General features: G+C 54.8%; 2 protein-coding genes across 2 annotated transcripts in view; both read left to right on the top strand.

Annotated features, from left to right (window-relative positions):
• IUM83_06480 (DEAD/DEAH box RNA helicase) overlaps positions 1–7,086 on the top strand; it is a gene marked incomplete at both ends in the record, with an annotated part of 37,940 nt that extends 30,854 nt beyond the window's left edge. The window contains one exon of the mRNA XM_067930691.1: positions 6,718–7,086. Coding sequence (XP_067789676.1) covers positions 6,718–7,086 — 369 coding nt within the window. The remainder of the gene's footprint in view (positions 1–6,717) is intronic.
• Positions 7,087–7,856: 770 nt separating this feature from the next.
• IUM83_06479 (arsenical-resistance protein) lies at positions 7,857–9,043 on the top strand (the record flags this gene model as incomplete). The annotated part of the gene is made up of 3 exons (XM_067930690.1): positions 7,857–8,082; positions 8,180–8,406; positions 8,840–9,043. 3 exons carry the CDS (start codon positions 7,857–7,859, stop codon positions 9,041–9,043), a joined length of 657 nt encoding a protein of 218 aa, XP_067789805.1.
• Between the last annotated feature and the right edge of the window lie 11,597 nt (positions 9,044–20,640).

The following is a 20,640-nucleotide window of genomic DNA, read 5'->3' as shown; positions in this document are numbered from 1 at the left end:
GTACCGTGCACGCTGCGCGCAAGCATGAACGTCATGCTTACCCTGCTGAAGGTCGAGGAATTCCGCCCTCTACCGGAACTCATTTTGCGGGGTTCAAACGCTTGTCTGAGTTCCTCTTTGAATATCTCGTACGTGCTAAAGCACGTAGGATCTGAGAGTCGGCGTCCATACGCCCAACTCCTTGCGCGTCCGCCAAGGCAGGACATGGCGAACGCGACCTTCGACAGCGGGTCGACGATACGTCGAGCCGCAATGGCTGTGTCGAGTTCGACAAGCCATCGGAGGAGAGGCTCGCCCTCTCTTCCCACGTAATTGCTCACGCTCAATTTTAATGATTGAGCACGCGGTGTCGTCCCCGACGACGCCGTCGCTGAGGAAGCAGCATCGCGCTGCTCCTTCATGATGAACCCCAGAGCAACACCATGTTGCTCCGTCGGCGATAGCGTACGCAGCATCGTAGCTATCGCCGCCTCCCCAATGACTGTTGACAGTCGTTGGAGGGCCTCCCACTATGGGTCTGACAGGTGGGGGCAGTCTGCGCGTGCAACATGCGTTGCAGGCGTATTGGAGCTCTCCATGGGCACCTCCGTGCTCATGTGGTTCTCGGCTCCGCGTTCGTACACCGCGTACGAACGTCAAGCAGTCGGTCGTTGGACGGACTACAAAGTGCTGCCAGGTGTAGTGGGTCTAACTTGACTCACTACTTTAGCTTACACGTTGCGCAACGTGTATGAGGAAGTGTAAGTACTTAGTAATTACTTAGGTTAATTATATTTGAATACACAAATATAAGTTAACTTAGACAAGACTCCAAGTAGCTAGTTTAAGGTAAAATGAGAACTGTATTGTGTGTAAATTGAGCTTCCTCTAAAATCTGCTAAAAACTGATTATCATCTATGAAAGGGTTGACAGCGGCTGGCTGTCAGAGCCCCGCTAATATGCATGACTCTGATTGGTAGAAATGTGCTGCTTTCTACCAATAAGATCTTTGGGTATGTGTGGACCACTCATTGTGGTGGTCCACTTCAATGTATCCATTGGTGTGTCTTACACCAAGGTGAGGAAGCATCCAAAACTTTTAACAGATAACCTATCTGTTAAATTCACAAGTGGCTTGCAGCCACTTGTGCGTGTAACCCCGTTACATTGGATCCCTTCGCAGTGTGCAATTCACTCAGCACTTCACTTAGTGCACTTCACGCGAGATAGGGGCTGTTGTGCGCTGTGGGCGTACAACAGCTCCTCTCATGTATAATGATATATTCTGGTTTTTGGATCCAGAGGTAATGGGTGGGTCATTCTGACCCAAAATGACTCCATTGCTTATATCTACAACCCAAACTAACTTCCGATACTTAAAACTAAGTTAAGCTTACTCAAGAGCATAACTGAATGTAGCGGCTTTTTCGCCTTGGCCCAGTATTGCATACTCCTGATATCCGTTCGGTATCGAGAATAGATTCCCATCCATAACTTACGGATATCCGAGTAATCTATTCTGCGAGGCGAAGGCTTAGACATGCGCGTTTTATACAAAACCTAATTGCCAATTCACGGTATCATGGCCGATGCGAGAAAGAGTGAAAGCTCCGACGCTACCTCATCGGAGAGCGTCAAGCGTGCGCGAACGAATCTAGTGAATCAAGTACATGAGCGCAATACCTGCTGAGAGATTTATGCCACCGGAGCCCACACACCAGGCTAGAGACTTGGTCTGGTGGGGTACCTGTGGCTATCCAACCCATTCCGGGACGAGAGCGATGGAATCGCACAGACAGAACAGGTAAATCCACAGATCCAGGGGACCGCACAGAAATACCGATATACCTTCCACCGCCCACTATTGAAAGCATGCTGGGGGTTGCACCCCCAGACCCCCGCAGTAGAAAAAATAACTCCGAGTTGCGGCAACGGGTCCGTTCGCTGGAATGCTCGTCGCTGGACCCGATTCCGCAAATACCGCGCGGTCCTGCTTCGCGGGCACCCCGCGCGGGTTTGCTGCGACTACGCTCCTCGCAACCGCTCACTACCGTCTACTATTAACAGCACTACTTGTCCCATATTTTCACAATCTGTGGATTTCACCGATTTGTCTGTGTGATTTACCTTACGTACCGCGTCCGGGACCGGGTTCCGACATGTGGTCGCAGCTACGAACGGCAAATCGGTGTGTGTGTCCACATTGCTCAACATTTCTTTTTACCGCGGGCGACAGTATCGGTATCGCCATTGTGGGCAGATCACGCAAAAAAATATCCAGTCAGCGGCTAGAAATGGACACCTCGATATTTTGACAATATTGTTGCGGACGGAAACAGTTTAACCTTTACTCCCCACAGAGCCCACCTATAAATATTTGTTTAGAAGCTACTGCAAATACCTAGTGTACGTAGTTCGTTTAAAAATAGAGAGGAAGGTCTGAGCTATCCAGCGCTTTTTTTCGGTCACAAACGAAGCTGTCTTCAATGTAAAACTCGCTATGGGAAATCGTGTTCAAGGAAAGTCTAAAGGGACACTGGGCAAGGAGGGTGTCGTTCTGTCGATCGACAACAGCAAACGCCAGCCATGGTACAGCGTTCAGTGGGGCGATGGATCAGTACAGGCAGTGTCGGCGCGTGCAATACAGCTACTACAGCCCCTCAATAGCGATGCAGCCACGCGGAACCAGCCTACGGCGTCTCTAGAGTCGATTACCGCTTTACTGTTAGCTGGTGCTGATTCGGGGCTTGGCTCGGGTGACTGGTCATCTTCTGAGTCGGAATCGTCTTCAGAGGAGGAGGAAGATGAAGAAGATAGCGTAGATGTTACGTCTACGATGGTCTCTGGTATTTCTAACGACGGAAAAGTACTTGCCCACAACCGCATCTGGGAATTTTGCTCCGACCTTCTTGTCGACCCTGCAACGCTGCAACGCAAGCGCAAAACTTTTTTTCGTTGGCCATCGACGCTAGCGTTAGGAGAAAAAAACCTTCGCCAAATATTGCTGCTTGATGTACCCGTGGTCGACTATACAAACAACTCTACAGCACACGAATGCCAGGTTGGTGGAGCGTAAGCAGTGCCCAATTGCTGAAAGCGACTTGTTTCGCTTTCTAGGAGTTCGTCTTGCGATGACAGTCGAGCCTCGACGCGGTCCCTTGCGGACCTACTGGGAAAAAGCAGTCCCTGAGGGCATGGTTGGCACAGCCGTTAACTTTGGCGAGCGCTACTGCATTATCCGACATGCCTTTGAAAATATTTCGGCCGCGCTCTCTTTTTCCGATGATGTACCGTCAGATGACCCATGGAAATCTATTAGGCCGCTGATAGATGGATTTAATTCACGCCGTCGCGATGTAGTATCACCCGGGGAGATTATTTGCGTGGACGAGTGCATGAGCGTCTGGCACGGAAAAGAGGGTAAATACTGCCACGATGGCATACCTCACAAAACAAAAATCCCAAGAAAGCCAGAAGGCGTGGGTGCTGAACTCAAAGCTATAGCTGATGGTGATTCGGGCGTGCTATTGGGACTAGATTTGATGGAGGGAGCTGAGCGCCAACGTCAGAAGCCATACCACGCGTTGTTTGGTGAGGGCACAGCGATTGTACTTCGGCTTTCTGAAGTTTACAAAGGTAGCGGGCGTACCGTTGTTGCAGACAGTGCGTTTGCTTCGGTTAAAACCCTTGTGCAACTTGAAAATCTGTGCGGCCTTTACTTCATGGGAATGGTCAAAACAGCATCTCGGGAGTATCCGAAAAAATATATGACGGAGTGGTTTGGCACTGAGCCCGCTCCCGGGTCATTTAAGATGCTACAGAGCAAAACTCCTAAAGGCACCACGATGTATGCTCTCTGTTGGGCTGACCGCAAAGCGAAGCGCCCCATCTCAAACCGCGGAACGTCATTTCCTGGCAATGACAGCGTTCGCCGTCGACACAAGCTCATCCTAGACAACGACCAGCTGAAAACTATATAGTACGATCGACGTATCCAGCGCCCGCAAATGGTGGAGCTCTTCTTCTCGAAGTTCTCGGTGATTGATGTTCACGATCATCTTCGACAGGGTAGCCTCGAGATGGAACGAACTTAGCACACAATGCAGTGGCAGCACGGTGTGCTCGCTACTGTGTTTGGCATGGCGGTAGTGGACGCTTTCCGTGCCTATCAGTATGAAGCAGTCGAATCTGGGTTCTTAGAATCGGCTATTGTCGACTTCAACACCTTCATCTCTCCATTGGCATATCAACTGGTCTTCAATGACTTTGTAATGCACCGCTCGACGAGGGTCACTACTGCTGCTGATTTCCGTGACGACGTAGCGCCACCAACTCACACACTCTATGCATTCAGCACGCTCCCCCAGTACAAGCGTCTTAGCGGAACAATCTTGCGTGCTCAGCGCAAATGCAGTATTTGCGGGCGGAAGGCCTCGTTTTACTGCTCTGGGTGCTCGGACCCACTGCAGAACAATTTCGTTGGTGTTTGTGGCCTGAAGACACGTCGGGACTGCCACTCGCTCCATTTAAACACTACATTGGGCTAACTAGTAGTCTCTAAAAACTCTCTCTAATACATTTTCTTTTGCATTTAACTAATCCGCTTAAGCCCACCCGTGGGATATTTGCCGATCCCACGCGTGGGCTTTCAAGCTGCGTAGTAAAGATTAAAATTTAAAAACAACGCTGGTGCAGCATATCGAGAAGCGTAACTTTCAACTGGGCTACAGCTACACCAAGTCACAGCTTCGCTGGCTCGAGATATTTTGGTGGGACATTCGAGCGGCGTCGAATTTGTGCTTGGGTTCTGGTGGGACCTACAGTAGTAGGGGCTTTTGCAGCGGCAATCGACGTCGGACTGCCAGCCCTCGCAGACAGGATTCTCGACTTCTACCTCCATCCACTGGATGTCATCCAGACGGAAACCAGCCTACCATATATTGGTCCTGATTGATCCCTCCAGAACACAACGGTAGACAAAACCCGGTATCCTGGAAAGAAACTCCATCGCATCAGGCCCTGGTCCAAGTGAAGAACGTGCTCCGCGCTGGGCAATTTCAAGCCTTTCAATTGGCTAACGGTTTTGGTACACGGTACCCATTTGGACCAGTAACACAACTTCCTGGAACGCCAGCGCGACGTGTGCCAGGTTGGTACTGCCAGCCAGAGAATTATTGTGCTAGCGATGGATAGTGAAACAGTTGCAATATGTGCTGTTGTTATTGCCTGTGCCGCCGCTGCTATCATCTCGGTTGCGGACCAGCGCAGCCTTCTTGGGCCTCCAAAGCACACCTCAACATTTAGCTCGACGACCTTCGAGCAAGCTTTGCATGCCAAGCACACACATTGGTTCAAGAAGAAGCTGCGGTGCGACAAGGCTTCATTTCTGTTCATCTACAGAGCAATCTTGTTACGTGCAATAGTTGTAGTTGGCCGTCAGTTTGGAAGTGATTGCAAATAAATCGACTGCTTCCCTCACATCCCTCGGCTCATCCTTGCTGCCACCGTAGCGCTGGCTTCTTTCCTACGGTTGAATGGCCCATAGTTGCCCGTTGTATTATCCAATCAGACCATATAAAATAGATCTAAGTGGTCTATCGTATCTCCGTATTTTACCATACCAAGGTCAAGTCAATTTGGCGCAACACTCCCACTAAAGATGCCAGCGCGCCCTTCAAACGATTTCCTGACCAGTCGACTTCAACCTCTGTACTCAGATTATTTCGTGTCGCATACCCAAAATTAAAATTTCTGGATAGTGAAAATTAACTTTAATTTGAGTAAAATGTACTCAAGAGTGCGGGGCTTGCAGCCCAGACCGGCAAGAAATTCAAAGCTAGGGTTAGGTAACACTTAAAAAATGAGGATTTAGCCCTTATCTGACCTTAAATAATAATTATGCGGCAAAATGCTTCCTTTCTTGTTAACTTTAACCCTTCCTCTTGTACTTTTATCGTTCTTATGTTGAAAAACTTATTGAACGCGTTTCTTTTACTTCTGGCTTGTTAATAATTGCTTATGGCACAAAGTTCAACTTTATTTGTGTTTGATCAACAGTTATTTGTGGTGTAAAGTATTATATTTGCCTAAGCGTAGTCAATCGGTAACTTACGCGTGACAGTTCTTTACGCCCATCATAAAGCGGAGTTTTTCAAACTGGCCTTGACTTAGTGGCTTTGTTAACGCATAGTGTTAGTATTACAGTAGGTAACACTAATACTTTTCTCTTCATGTTTATCACGGGCATACAAATGCTTGATATTAATGTGTTTAGTCGACGAATGACTACATGGGTCTTTTATTCTACTAATTGCGGCTGTATTATCACACCAACACTGTGTCGGTAGTACTTGGCCGTAACCCAATTCAACCAATAGTAGTCGTAACCACATTGCCTCTCTTACACCGTCACTAGCGGCTACTAGCTCTGATTCCACTGTGTTAAGACTAATACAATCTTGCTTAACACTTTTCTGTAGTGGAGGAAATCTCCAGTCTGTCCAAGCTAGCAGCTTCAGCACCAACTGGTCGCAGTCAATAACGGCAAACGTGATGACTGCGACGACAATGCCGTGCATTGCACGGGGAAGCTCTGGATTTACAAGTCAGTTTTTCAACTTTTATATTTAAAATTTATGTGGTGATTAAAGTAATTGTAGACCTCCGCTTCGCCCTGAGACCTTCAGCTGCAAATAGTCAGTATGGTAATTTCACGCTTTCGACATACCTGTGGATAGTTCGCTGTGGGTAGCACCAACGTGCTCGTGGCCGTGGGGCTGCTCGTCATGATGTACCCGTCTCTCACCAAGGTGCGCTGGAACCTGGTGCTGGTCACGATGGTGCAGAACTGGGTGGTCGGGCCCTTCGTCGTGTCCTTCCTCTCGTCGGCCTTCTTCAGCGGCGACATTGGCTACATGACGGGGCTCAGCCTCGTGGGCTGCGCGCGCTGCATTGCCATGGTCGTGGTCTGGAACAGCTTCGCGGGCGGAGACGCTGAGTACTGCGCCGCTATTGTGGTCATGAACTCTGTACTCACCATTGGACTCTACTCGCCTTCCGCGGGCCTCTTCATCAACGACCTCCCGAGCAGAGGTCGGAAAAAATAGTGCAATACAATAAATAATCAGTTTTTTTTTCAATATATTTTTATTACTGGTCTCAATACAATATAACATTGACCCAATTATTGACAATAAATTTGTAAAAAGTGCCCCAGAATCTAGCCAATAAACCTCCAGTCTATATGCTAGGGTCACTTGAGTGCAGTATCACCGCTGGCGCAACACTGTGTGCGCCCTGGCTGCCGGGCTATAGAGGCTACTACGCATTGTTTCGTCGAGTGTAGGTGTTGTGGCAGAACCATAGGCTCCAGATTTCCGATGCTCCCTGGGGTGGAAGCTGCTGATGTTCCCGTGTGACCGCGATGTCCATGACGAATGGCGCCATCTTCGTGAGACCCTTCTCATTTTATGGCGCAGTGCGATCAGCCCCCCCCCCCCCCCCCCCCCCCCGTTTGAGCTGCTCGTATGGCAACACTACCAGCACCTCTATCGCCGATCAACCGAGTTTTTAATCTTGATAGTGACGAGATCAGGACAGTTTTGCGCCGCCTGGGGTTCCCTGAACCTGTTGATGAGGACATTCAACTGCCAGCTAGCACCAATAGATTGTGAAAATTGCGATCTCAACTGCAGTATCCCTCTGTAAAGTGATAGCAGTTGTATCATTTCTGTACCAATTTTTATTATTGTTTAGCTTGAAATTGCAGTTTTTATGAGTGGCAGACGGTGGATCCAATTCAATATCATACTGTATTCGCGGACCTCTGCTCCCGAGCCACCTGGGCATCGATTCGAGCGCCGAAATCCACGTCGCCATGTGCGAGGTCGCCAAGAACGGCGGCATCTACGTGAGCGCGTCGTTCGTGACGACGCTGCTCACATGGTACGCGGTCACCAAGGCCAAGGGTGCCACCTGGTACTTCGACAACTTCACGCCGCGCATCGGCGTGCTCACGCTCAAGGCGCTGCTCTTCACGATCATCGTGCTGTTCGCCTCGCAGAGCACGCGCATCTCGTCCAACCTGGGTTATCTACGCCGCCGTGCCGCTGCTCATCTACTTCATGTTCGTGGTCTCCTTCCTGATGGGCTGGTGGCTCGGGACCACGTACGAGCAAGCCGTGACGCTGTCGTTCACAGCTGCCAGCAACAAATTCGAACTGGCGCTGGCGGTGGCCATTGCGTCGTTCGGACTCAAGTCGGACCCAGCGCAGATGAGTGTTGTGGGCGCGTTCATCGAGATCCCCACGATGCTAGCGCTCGTGTACCTGGCGTTTTGGTTCCGGCCGGGGTCTATTCGATACAGTCAAGGGTTTGGATCTCCTGCGCGCGAAGCTCTCGAATGCGTTGAAGCATCAGCCACAGCGGTGAGAGTAGGTCTTGTCCTGTGTGCTTTTTGTCGCAAAGGTGAAAGTGAGCTAGTTCCCGTTGGATGGGAGAGAAACCATGCGCCCACGTTAGCTCCGCGTGCTATCATTGCACCGAAACTAACTACGACAGGACTGTGAGCTGGAGCTAAGTAATATGGAATATTATAGTATGCAATATTGTAGGTATTTCTAGTTGTTGCTCGTATGAGTGTGTTTGGTGACCATCATTGTGTTGGATGTGTATTGAGCATTCAGTTTTGGTGTGAAATGATAGCAACGGAATAATGCAGATATAAATCTGTTGTGGTGCTATCATTTCAAAATTGGGAGGGGTTTTGGGATCGCCCCAACAACTCTGGATTAAAATCCAGAGAACAAATCGTGTGCATAACGAAACGCAAGCGGAGCATAACGTAAATCTGATGACTAGCCAGAAATGAAGTGGCGTAGGGAGCGCCGAGAGTACGAGGAGACGATCCGGAGCCACGCCAAGGAAAGCACGGGCGATCTCATCGTGCCGGTCAAGAACACGTTCGACGAGGGGCTACTGCGCATGTGGTGCCTCCTTCGTTGGCACATTTCCATTGACGACGTCACCGATGCCCATATTATGGATGAGGTTGATAGAATGTAACGGGGATATACGCTAAAGTGGCTACAAGCCACTTGTGCTTTTAACAGATAGGATATCTGTTAAAAGTTTTTGATACTTCCTCACTTTGGTGTAAGTCACACCAATGGATACATTGAAGTGGGCCACCGCAATGAGTGGTCCACACCTACCCAAAGATCCTATTGGTAGAAAGCAGCATCTTTCTACCAATTAGAGACGTGCATATTGGCGGGGCTCTGACAGCCAGCCGCTGTAAACCCCTTTCATAGATGATAAACAGTTTTAGCAGATTTTGGAGGAAGACCAATTTACAAACAATACAGTTCTCATTTTACCTTAAACTAGCTACTTGGTGTTTTATTTGATTTATATTACCCTTGTGGACTCAAGTATACTTAATTCAAATTATTAATAAACTCCTACCCTTCCTCATACACGTAGCGCGACGTGTAAGCTAAAGTAGGCCTGCTACACCTGGTAGCACTTTGTAGTCCGTCCAACGACCGACTACGTGGCGTTCGTACAGGGTGTACGAACGCGGAGCCGAGAACCCCATGAGCACGGAGGTGCCCATGGAGAGCTCCAATACGCCTGCAACGCATGTTGCACGCGCGGACTACCCTGTGGTGTTGCAGAACACACAAATATCGTCAGATGTGGATCTCCAGCACAAACCACAACAATCGCCGAGTTAGGTCGGCGCTTGTTGGCCTGCGCAGGGGTTGTCCCCTCGCGGTTCGGTCCAACCGGGACAGCGGGTGTCTCGCCTCTCGCCGACACCTGCCAACCAAGGTCCACTCTTCCGGAGATCCGCCGAGCTAGCGGACTCCGTTCACAAACTCCTGTGCCCTCCACCAAAGGATGGACGGCGGCGCGCTAGCGCTTTTACAGGCCGCCGGGGCAGAAGCAACCCGACTTGAAGAGTAACGGCACCCGGGCTGTCCGGCGTACCGGCTCGCTGAGTTAGCGAGACTTTTCTTTCGCACTTGGCGAGCACCCAACGCCCAATCCCGGGCCGACCTAATCTCTTGGCGCTGCCAGTCGAGTACCCTACAAGCTATGCCTCTCGGGTACCGACGGCAGGCATAATCCGACCCCGTGCAGGGACTTACCGGAAAGTGTGCACGTGTTGTGGGCCTAGAAAATTCTGCTCTCTTTGTTCTTAGAGTCTCCTGGGCGCCCTGAAAGGGCGCCTCCACTATTCCTAAGGTCCTATACAAATATCAAGTGAAATGGAGTGGTTTCGGATCTCGGCCGACCCTTCACCCTCTCAGCGACGCTTCGAACTCGGCGGAGCCGGATAAGTTGTCCGGATAACCCGGCGAGCTCGACAGGGAGGTCTCGCCGACTCGGCTGAGTGCTGCTGGGCTCGCCGGGGCCCACGCTTGGTCCTCTTGTGCGCCTTCTGGCCGTGCACCGCGTCGTCTGGGCGGTCGGCGGCTCTGTTTAGCCGAGCTCAAGGCCTGGAAACTGCCTTGAACTCGGCTGAGCGTCTCCTAGCGTCCCCGCACTCGGCCCGTCGTACGTGCGTCTTCTCCTTGCGTGGCGCCACCCGTCCCTGGTCTCCGGTGCTCTTGATTCCCATTCAGTCGGCCGCGGTGCGCCCGTGAAGCCTGCGAGCTCGGCGAGCTCGGCGGACTGGCACAGTGTACCATCCAGCCGAGTAGTACCGTCGGCGCCGTTTTCCCGGTCGTCCTGGTACCTTGTTCCGCCTTAACTTCGAGTGCTCCACGAAATCTGGTGTTCCCTACACCACTACTGCCCCGGTCACGTTCCGAGCCGAGGTGGTGAAGGACTTGATCATCACTCTGGGTCAACCTTTCTCTTCGGCTCCAAACCCAACGGTCTCGTCATTCTTCCATCGTCATGCCGAGTCGCGACGAGCCCACTGCCTCCTCGGTAAGTTGCTTCCTCGTTTAGTACTTGGCGGTTCTCAGGTACTGACCAGCTTGCTCCCCCTTTCTCCAGGCTTCATCACCAAGTGTTCCAAATCCACAACCGCCTCTAGGTGTGGTGAGGTCCGCCGAGTCGCTTGGTCGGCCGTCCCGGGCTTCAGGGGTCAGCGGTGAGCGAGATGGCTCGCTCATCGATCTGACCAACTCCCTGGAGTTCGACCGGGAGTCTGGTCCGGCTTCTCGCACCTCTCCCCTTCGTCCGCCGAGTTCGCATGGCGACACCACTTCGGGCGCCGCCGGTGTTGGCCGGTCGAACTCGGCGGAGCAAGCGAGCCTAAGCTCCCTTGAGGCGCTGGTGCGGGCCGAGTCGGCTAACCGTCAGGAGGAGAACGCTGCTCTCGCCCGACTCCTGGCGTTCATCTCGACTCGGCCTCCTCCTGCCATAGACCCGGCGGGGCGACGTGCTCTCCTCTCCGCTTCTTCTCTTGCCGAGGTCACGGACGTTCTTCAGGGCCAGCAACCTACGCCGAGTTCCGCGAACGACGTGGCCGCTCTCCGGGTCGAGCTGAGCACCGCCGAGTCCGTCAACACCCATTTATCTCGGCGTTTAGACTCACTGGCTGTGGAGAACGCCGAGCTCCGGGACAAGCTGGAGGCCGCCGAGCGCGAACGTGCTCTTTGGGAGCGGGAGGCTAAGAAGTTGGCTCCATTTATGACTTCCCTCCGTAAGTCTCTGGCTGCGACCGAGGCCTCCCTCAAGACTGCCCGCGAGGACCAGTCAAAGAAGGTGGCTGCTGCTTTTGCCCACGCTGAGGCCTTCCGGGCACAAGTCAGGGAGCGCGACGCCGAGATCGCGCGTCTCGTTAACGCCATCTCGGCGCGGGACGCTGAGTACGCTACCTTGCAAGGGGTGGCGGCAAAACACTTCGAGCAGCTCACCGAGTCAGCTCGGCTCCTCTCGTCTGGGGACTCTCAGCCTCTCCGTCACGCTCAGGCCACCATCGCCGACCAGCGCCGGGTCATCCTGAACCAGAAGAGGATCATCGCCCGCCAGGGGTTTCTGCCCATGCACGACCCTCACATGGCTGCAGCTGCTGGTGCCGGTCTGGATGTACCAGGGCTCGACCCCGCCGAGCTGCAGCTGAATGCGCGCTTGTGTAGGGTGTTAGCGGCGAGGTTCCCGGAGGTGATGGACATCCCCGCCGGAGAGACTCGATCGGTCGAGTTGATCATTCATCCTCGCCAAGATGGGTCGTCAGCGACTCCGCCGACTTCGGTGGTTTCGTCGAGCTCGTCGTTTCTTGGCGTCTCGACTCGCCCATCTTCTCCAGTGTGTCCGCCGAGTTGCTCCGTGGCGCCTGCATCTGCATCTGCCGCAGGGTCAGCTCAGTCGACCCGCTCGTCGAGGCTCCGGCGGAGTAAGTCGGTGGATCATCTTCATCGAGCTCGGCTGGACACTTTGACGCCAGCTGAGCGGCTTCGCCGACTCGCGAATCCCAAGTCGCTGACTGCTGCGGGGCCCCGGCGGAAAGAGCACGTACCGCCTCCTCAGCCTTACGCCTGTCCCCTTCCTGGCGAGCCTGGGCACGAGGAGGCTGTTGCCTTGCTCGACGAAGTTACCCAAGAGCTTGGTCTGCCGAGCGTCTCTTCCTCGAGCTCGGCGGACGTCCGAGCCGGCGACCTCGGTGAAGCTGGTTCAGCCAACGACTCCGCTCTCGACTTCGACGAGCCGGATCTCACCGAGCCAGTGGTTCCTCTCGTTCCATACTCGGGTTCTCCATCACTTTCACCGGCGGTTGGTTCCGATGCTGGTACCCCGTCGGCTGGACAGGTGGTTCCACCTGCAACGGCGGCTGCCTTGTCGGCGAGCTCCGCTCCAGTCCCGAGCTCGGCGACTCCAACGCGCGTCGGCCCCTCGGCTCCGGTGGTCTCTATGACCGCTTCCAGCTCGGCGAGCCCTTCCGTGGTTGGGAGCGCGGGTCGCTCGGCTGCTGCTTCGGCTTTGGCTTCGGCGACACGCCGGCTATTATCTTGTTCGATTCCCCGGTCATCGCCGCGGCTTCGTGTCCGTGGGGCCGACCGATCCAGTTCGATTTCGTCGACCGTACTGACTCAAGCTCCAAGTACTCCATCGAGTTCCACTCGGCCTGCCGTGCCTTCTGGCTCCGCCGCGCTGACTTCGCCCTCCGGTCGGCCAGCCCGAGTTAAGGCGGCCACTGCTCGGGTCCTCAGTGCGCACCTCCTGCATGAACTGGACACTCCCGACGACGTCGTCCTCGGTCGACTGCACTCCCAGGACTCGTCCAGCGGTAACTCCGTTGACCCCACTGGGACGTCGGCTCACCGGCTGAGTATCTCGGACGGGTCTTCGGATTCCGATGATGGTGGAGGTGGGAGCGATGGACTCGGCGGAGTCGTTCCTAGGTCGAGCTCGACTGCTAGCGACGAGTGGGAGGAGAAAGCTGAAGCTGATGCAGAGGAGAAGGAAGCACGGAGTCAGGATTCACCGGACTCCGACGACATCCCGCTCCGTTCCCTTGTTTCCAAGACCCTGTCTCCTCCTACCGGCGAAGCTCAGTCGTATCACGCGGCCCGTCGGACCTTACTGGGCTCCTCCGCCGAGTCGGATGACTCGGACTCGGCCCATCCCAAGAAAACAAACACACGGTCTAAGAAGAAGCGCGTTCACAAGCACAAGCACCGGCACCGGCACAAGCACGAACGCAAGTCCAAGCACGAGTCGAAGCATCGATCCAAGTCGAAGAAATCAAAACGCCGAGCTTCTCTCGACTCGGCGGATGACTCTCGGTCAGCTAAGCGGAGCAGAAAATCGGCTCCGCCGAGTTCCCCTGGGTCGGCTAGCTCGGCTAGTCATTCTCGTCCAGCTCCGCCGAGTTCTCCTGGGTCTGCTAGCTCGGCTGGTCGTCTCCGGCTGGCCCCAGCTCGCTCAGCAGGGACCCGGATCACAGCGGGGGACACTGGTGTGCACCCCAACCTGGTGTTGCCCCTGGCTCTGCGGATTTCGTATACCGTGTTGCAGACTCGTGCCGCGCAGGCGGTCTCGCGGGACTCCCGGATCTCTCTGCAGTTGGCTCAACTGAAAGAGCTGCGGTTCCTGCACTTTGGATCTGCCCGGTGTTGGAACGCGATCCTCGGTCACCAAACTGGGCAGATTGCCGTGGATACTTCGACCGGCAAACCCCGGGTGCCTCCCACCAAGTGTTCTCCAGCTGGCATCCGAGCTTTCGCGGACGTCTTCGATCCTGGCCACCCGGCGCAATGCATCCGCCGCCTCCTTCCTGACACCCCTTTTCTCTTCTCTCCGCGGGTGTTCGAGGAGGCGCGATCTCGACTCGCTAGCTCGGCTAGGCCGAGTAACTTGATGGAGCGACTGGGTGATCTTTGGGTGAAGATTCGCGGTGAGATTCCGGCTCCGGTTGGCAGCAAGCGTTCGGGCGTCGACAATCCAACCCGGTACTTCGTGGCGCTGTATGAGCGGAATCACTGGCTCGTCGAGTCGAGTATCCTGATGGGTCTTCACCCCTCTCAGAATGTCGGCTCGACCTACGAGGAGATCGCGGAGTCGTACGGGCTCTGGCTCTTGTACAAGGCTGCTCGGAAGCGCCGCAGCGACGCCCTTCGGAGCTTGATGACTATCCTGCCCGACGAGCTACATTCGGCGGTGATGAAGGAACTCGGCGGATTGGCAGCTCCAGAGGTGGACGCCGAGCTTTTCTTCGAGCCTTCCGTTCCGTTATACCCACTGGTGAATCTCTCCTGGGTGCCCTCGGACAAGGGTTGGTGTCAGGCAGCGAAATCAGTGGATTGCAGCGAGCCTTGGCGAGCTTGGTGGTTGACGGATCCGGCGGCCCACCCTTTCAACACGTGCTTCAGATCCCGGAACGTCGAGTTCTTGGTGTTCACGTCGAAGGGGGTTGACCCTCGTCTGGTGGAGGACTCGGTCGGCGAAGACGTGGACTTGGATGAGGCGGACCCGCCCCAGATGTCGTCGAGTGCCCCGGTCCCATCCAACCGGTCAGGCATCCACATCTTCCAAGGGTGTGAAACCGGAGAACTCGGCTGGTCGGCGGAGGACCTCGATCCGCCTTCTGGGTCCCTGCTCAGCTCACCCAACCTGTGTGGGCCGTCGCCGGTGTATTCCATCTTCGGGCCAGCGTCGCCCGAAGGGCCTCTCGACTCGACGAGTCAGTCGGTGCTGCCTCCCGGCTCGGTTGGTGTCTCCGCGTCGGCCGCTCCCGGTTCTGGCGGCCCCGTGAGCTCGACTACAGCGGCGAGCTCGGCTGCGGCAGCAAGTCCAGTGATGGCGGCGAGCTCGGCGAGGGTGGCGAACTCGGCGGTGGCTGCTAGCTCGGCTGCTCCTGCTAGCTCGGCTACCATAGCGAGCTCGGCGAGTGGTTCCATGAATTTATTGGCCGCGGCTGCTTCGCTTGCGGGCTCGACTACATCATCAGCACACCGTGATGTTCAGCTTTGATGTGCCAGCTCGGCTCCTCGTGATTTCCTTTCTCCATAACTTCCATTTCGTAATTCATGCAATACATGTAGTTTGACGCAGTAACCTTCTTCAACTCGTCTCGGCCTGCTGGTCTTCGCCGAGTCGGTGGATCATCATTTTTCTGGTGCAATAGCTTTTAAGCCTCATCTGCAACTTGCACCATTTGCAGACGGTTTTCACGTTTCTTTTGCTGCAGATAGTCAAAGAGAAGTCCTCCGCACGAGAGGTTTGACAGTGGTTCCCACGTTGGCTCATCGCAGCCGACCCACTTCACTCTGAACATCCTCTGCGTCCTGGCCGTGCTTGTAGATAGCGGTAACTCGTCTTCTAAAATGGCCTCGACTTCGTACTTGTCAGCGTCCTCGTCCGGTTCCCAGCTGTCTTCCGGGAGCAGTTCCTCATCGAAGTCGAGTCGGTCCGACTCGGCGAGCTCGGCTACCAGCCGAGTTGACGGTCTCTCGCCGGGTCCAGTAACGGCTTTCAGCCTGGATACGTGGACTACAGGGTGGAACCGGTATCCGCTCTTGTCAGGAAGTTCTAGCTCGTAAGGGAACTCTTCAACTTTTTTTTACTCTGAACGGCCCATGCCATCGGTGGGCGAACTTCTTGGTCAGACCGGGTTTGACTCTTTCCATGAACAACCACACTTGGTCACCTTCCTTGAACAACGACTTCCTGGGTTCAGAGAGCTCGGCGGACTCGGAGGACTCGGCGGATTCAATGCCTCCGTCTATTCTTGTCCGCCCGGCTGAGTTGTCTTCTCCGCCGAGTTGTTCTGACTCGGTTTCTGGATCGCACCGCTGGGTTTCACCTCAAACACTAGCAAGGACAGCTCTCCTTTCGACTCGGCTGAGTGCTTCGTTGTGTTCCCTCGCTCGCCGGGCTTTCTCCCTTAGTTGGAACCCGGCGGCCAGTCCTAATGCTACTTCTCTCTGTCGGTTGGCTTCTCGGCGGCACTCCACAGCTCCCGCCGAGTCCGCCGAGTTGCCTCCACCCTGGCGGACGGACTCCGTCATAGCCTTGAGTGTAGACCTAGCGTCCCAGCCGTGTACCAAGTAGAACGGTGTTTCCCGCCGAGTCGAATCTCTTGAGTTGTTGATAGCATGGACCAGCTTCTCGGCTACGTCGTCCCAGTCGGCTCTTCCACGTAGACGCGGACCGTCTGTATCATGGTCTTCACTGACCGCTCTTGCTGGCCGTTCGCCTGTGGCCTGTAACTCAGCGTTGCTCTTGATCTCGACTGCATCATATCTGAGAACTTCTGGAAGACTTCACTCATGAACCTTGGGTCTCGGTCGTGTCGAATCAGTGACGGGGCTCCGAACCTCCGGAACACGCACTCCTCGAACGCCTTGGCGACCTCAAGTGCCCCTGTCTCGCTCATAGCCTTCGCGATCACGAATCCAGTGAAATGGTCTTGGAATAGCAGTAAAGCCGTGTTTCCCCGCCGAGTCTTCGGCAGTGGGATCACGAAATCCATGGACACGATGTGGAACGGTCTATCTGAGACCACGTGGCCCGGCGAGTATCCTTTCAAGTGAGGCTTGCTCTTGCTGGTGCTACAGTCTTCACAGGCTTGGACATGCTTGACCACATCAGCATATAACCCGATCCAGTAATAATCCGCCCGCACTCTATGGTAAGTCCTGACGATTCCTTTATGCCCTCCTTCGACGGAGTTGTGGCAATTTTGCAAGATCTCGTCAATCATGGTCGTCGGAACCACCAACCTTAGCGACAAGCCCAGTTCGCCGAGTTCGTTCGGTCTTCTCGCCTTGTCTTGTCGATACAGAAGGCTGTCTTCACTGAGTACGAACTCTTCGGCGACCTTTCCGGCATTGTGAGCTCGGCGGAGTGTTAACTGGGCGTAGTCGCCCCGCAGATAAGCCTTGAGGTCCGACCACCGCAGTTCTTCATCTTGCGCTTTGGCGATTCTTTGGCGGCGTTCTGCCTGTACGAGCACTGGGTCGATATCCATAGCGCTTGGTTCCCGGGCTTTGCCGAGTTCCGCAGGGAGCTCGGCTAGGCTTACCGGAGTTCCTCGTCTTCCTCCGAACTCGGCTTCGCCTTCCACCGCCCGTCTCTCGCTTGGAGGCCTGCTGTCTTGCTCGAATTCGTCTGGTGGACCCCTTTCTTGTTCCACTGGTGCCGGGTCGTCCTCGAATCGGACTCGGCGAGCTTGGCTCCGCGTCACCGCTGCGACCTTGGGTTCTAACTCGGCTTCCTCCGTCGAGTCTTCAGCTCGATACAGCATCTCTTGGATTCGATTCAACGTTTTCAATTGGGCCTTCCGCTCGGCGTTCAACACCACCTTCCCAGCCTTGGCTTCTAACGCTTCTGTCGCGAGGGAGTCGGCCGCCGAGTTGTAGAGGCGCACTACGTGGAGATATCGAACTGAATCCAGCTGTTCGACTAGCTTCTTGTGACGTGCCAACTCGACTTGGAGTGCTTCCTTCTTACACGCGATCACCCCCATGGATTGCTGGATTGCAAGCCGAGAGTCACCTACGATTACCAGATCAGTGACCCCGCGTTCTAAAGCGGCGGTCACCCCATTGTTCATGCCAGTGTACTCGGCTATATTCACCGTGGTCGACTGGAGGTGCGCACTCGCAGCGATCTCAATGTGCCATTCAGGCAACCGCCACAAGATCCACGAGCAGCTGCCGTAGCCACCGTTTTTTTCGGTCTTCGCCGATCCGTCAAATGACAGTACGTGCCCCTTGAAGGCAACTGGTACACGCGCATAGAGGAGTTCTGGGTCCACCCGGAAGGTCGCCGAGCTCTTAGACGGTGGGGCTACATGTGCGAGGAGTTCATCGAGTCCTACTGCCGGGGTTATCGACGCCTGCAGCAACTGAACGAAAGCTACGTCTTGTTCTCGGACTCGCTTGACCTTGAGGTGATACGGCGACAGGAGCACTGCAAAGCTGACCGCTCGGCCATAGAGAGACTTCGAGTTAAAAACCCATTCGAGCGTCGAGAACCGCGTGTAAACATTAATCGTCTTCCCAGCGAGGAGTGTATGGCACACTTTGATGAGCTGGAGAAGGGCTAGTACTTCCTTCTCGGCGGGGTGATAGCCGAGTTCGTTATCTTTGAGCACTCGGCCACAGAACCGGACTGGGTGGAGTTTACCATCGTGCATCTGCATCACTGTGCTACTCAGCGCCCAGTCGTTCGCGAATAGCATAACGTGGACGTCTTCCGCCGAGTCGAAATGCCGCAGTATTGGGGCGTCTGCTACCTTCTTCCTCAACTCGGCGAACGCTGTCTTGGCTGCGGATAGGTCACCCCCTGGCTCGAAATCGGTGTCCTTAAGTTGGTACAGTACGGCCCCATACACTGCCAAGTTCTGGATGAACAGGGCGTAATAGTTCAACGCTCCCAGGAACGCCTGCATTCCTTTCTTCGTCTTTGGGAACGGGAGCTCGGCGATGGCCAACACCTTCTTCGGATCGGCTTGAATCCCTTCCGAGGTCACCCCATGGGACAGGAAGTCGACTCTGGGCTGAACGAAAATACTCTTCGGGAAGATCACACTGATTCGACACTCGGCGAACCGGGTCAACAACCTGTCCAAAGTGTTCAGGCAGTCGTCGAAACATCTTCCACCAAAGCAAATATCGTCCACAAACGACCTGCGCTCAAACACGGGGGCCACCTGCGACTCATCCGGTTCTCCAGTCGAGAAAATATATCTGCATCCGGGCTGTTGATAAAGTCTTCAAGCGGATCGGGCTCAACCTGAGCTCGGCGATCTGCTTCGAACTTCGACATCGGACTCGACTCGGGTCTGAACTCGACTAAGTGGGTCTTCCGCTGAGCCTCCGACTCGGCTTCAGCTCGGCGGATGCGCTCGGCGAAGGCGGACCATCCACCCTTCGGCTGCACGTAACCCCACAGTGCGTTGTCGATCAATCGTTGATATATCATGGGTGCGTTCTTAAGGCCAAATGGCATTCGTAACCACTCAAAATGACCCAGTGCGCAGACGAACGTCGAGATCCACCGAGCTCGCCGAGTCATCATCACCGCCCAGAAGCCGCTCGCTGCGTCGAGCGAGCAGAACCACAGATAACTCTCAAGCTCGGTGAGCAAATCATCCACCAGTGGCATGGCGTATTCCATAAGCAGCGTGACGGCATTGACCATCTTATAGTCGATGCACAGGCGTATGTCGACCCCATTCTTCTTCAGGACGATCACTATTGGGGAGGCCCACGGGCTGTTGGAGAACGCTATGAGTCGTGACTTCAACAGCGCCTTGAGCAGCTCATATAACTTGCCCAGGTGTTTCAACGGAACTCGGTGGGCGCGTTGCCGGATGGACTCATGCCCCTGGACGTCGATGTCGCATTCCACTCCATACGCCGGTGGGGGCACCGCGTTCCCACTAGAAATCATAATGTGTTCGTGTGCCTTCAATACGTCCACCAACCGCTTGGACTGCTCCGCCGAGTGGGCCTCGCACGTCACGTTACTCGCTGAGTAGTCGAGCTGCGTCGGGACGACCTCTGCCAAATCAGGCAGGAAGGCCAACTCGTGAGCGTAGTCCTCTAACGCCAGATCTACTGCGGAATGCTCGAACTCGGCGGACTGTTGCTCTGCTATGGTTTTCCGCGCTTCGCCGAGTCGTGCAGCGAGGAGGTAACGTAGCCGGAGGTTCTCCTCCGGGTCCTCATCCAGGAATTCATCACTGACATCGACTTCTTCGCTGTTGGAACGTCCGGAGGGCGGGCCAGGTCCGGTCTCCCCCGGGATCAACTCGACTGACTTCGAAAGATGTGTCGACTGTTGTCCTTGCACCCTTGACTCAGCTGAGTTGCTCGGCGAGGAGGGGCCGCTCTGACCGGTTGGGCACGTGGCCATATCCTGGTCGTGTGTCAAGGTGAGGCGGCTGTTTCCGTCGACAACGTCGCTCTCATCGCCTCCCGACTCGGCGGAGTCATCCTGTGGACTCCATTCGCTGTTAGCCGAGTTGATAACGTGGCCGTCGTTCGCGTCTGATAGATTGGACGGGTTAGTCCGTCCAGCGAACTCGGCTAGCTCTTCTCCTCGCCGAGCCAGCAATTCCCATTGCTGGGCGCACGTGAGTCCCGGTTCGCTTCCTGCTTCGGGGGGTCGGGCGACCACCGCCTCAGGCTCCTTGTACGGTCTACGTTCCACAGCTGGCGGCTGTCGTGCCAGCCACCCTTCATACAGCT

This window comes from Phytophthora cinnamomi (genome assembly GCF_018691715.1).
Source record: "Phytophthora cinnamomi strain GKB4 chromosome Unknown Contig50, whole genome shotgun sequence".
Taxonomy (NCBI): domain Eukaryota; phylum Oomycota; class Peronosporomycetes; order Peronosporales; family Peronosporaceae; genus Phytophthora; species Phytophthora cinnamomi.
Note: the sequence above shows the minus strand (reverse complement) of the source record. Positions and strands in the feature narration are given on the sequence as shown.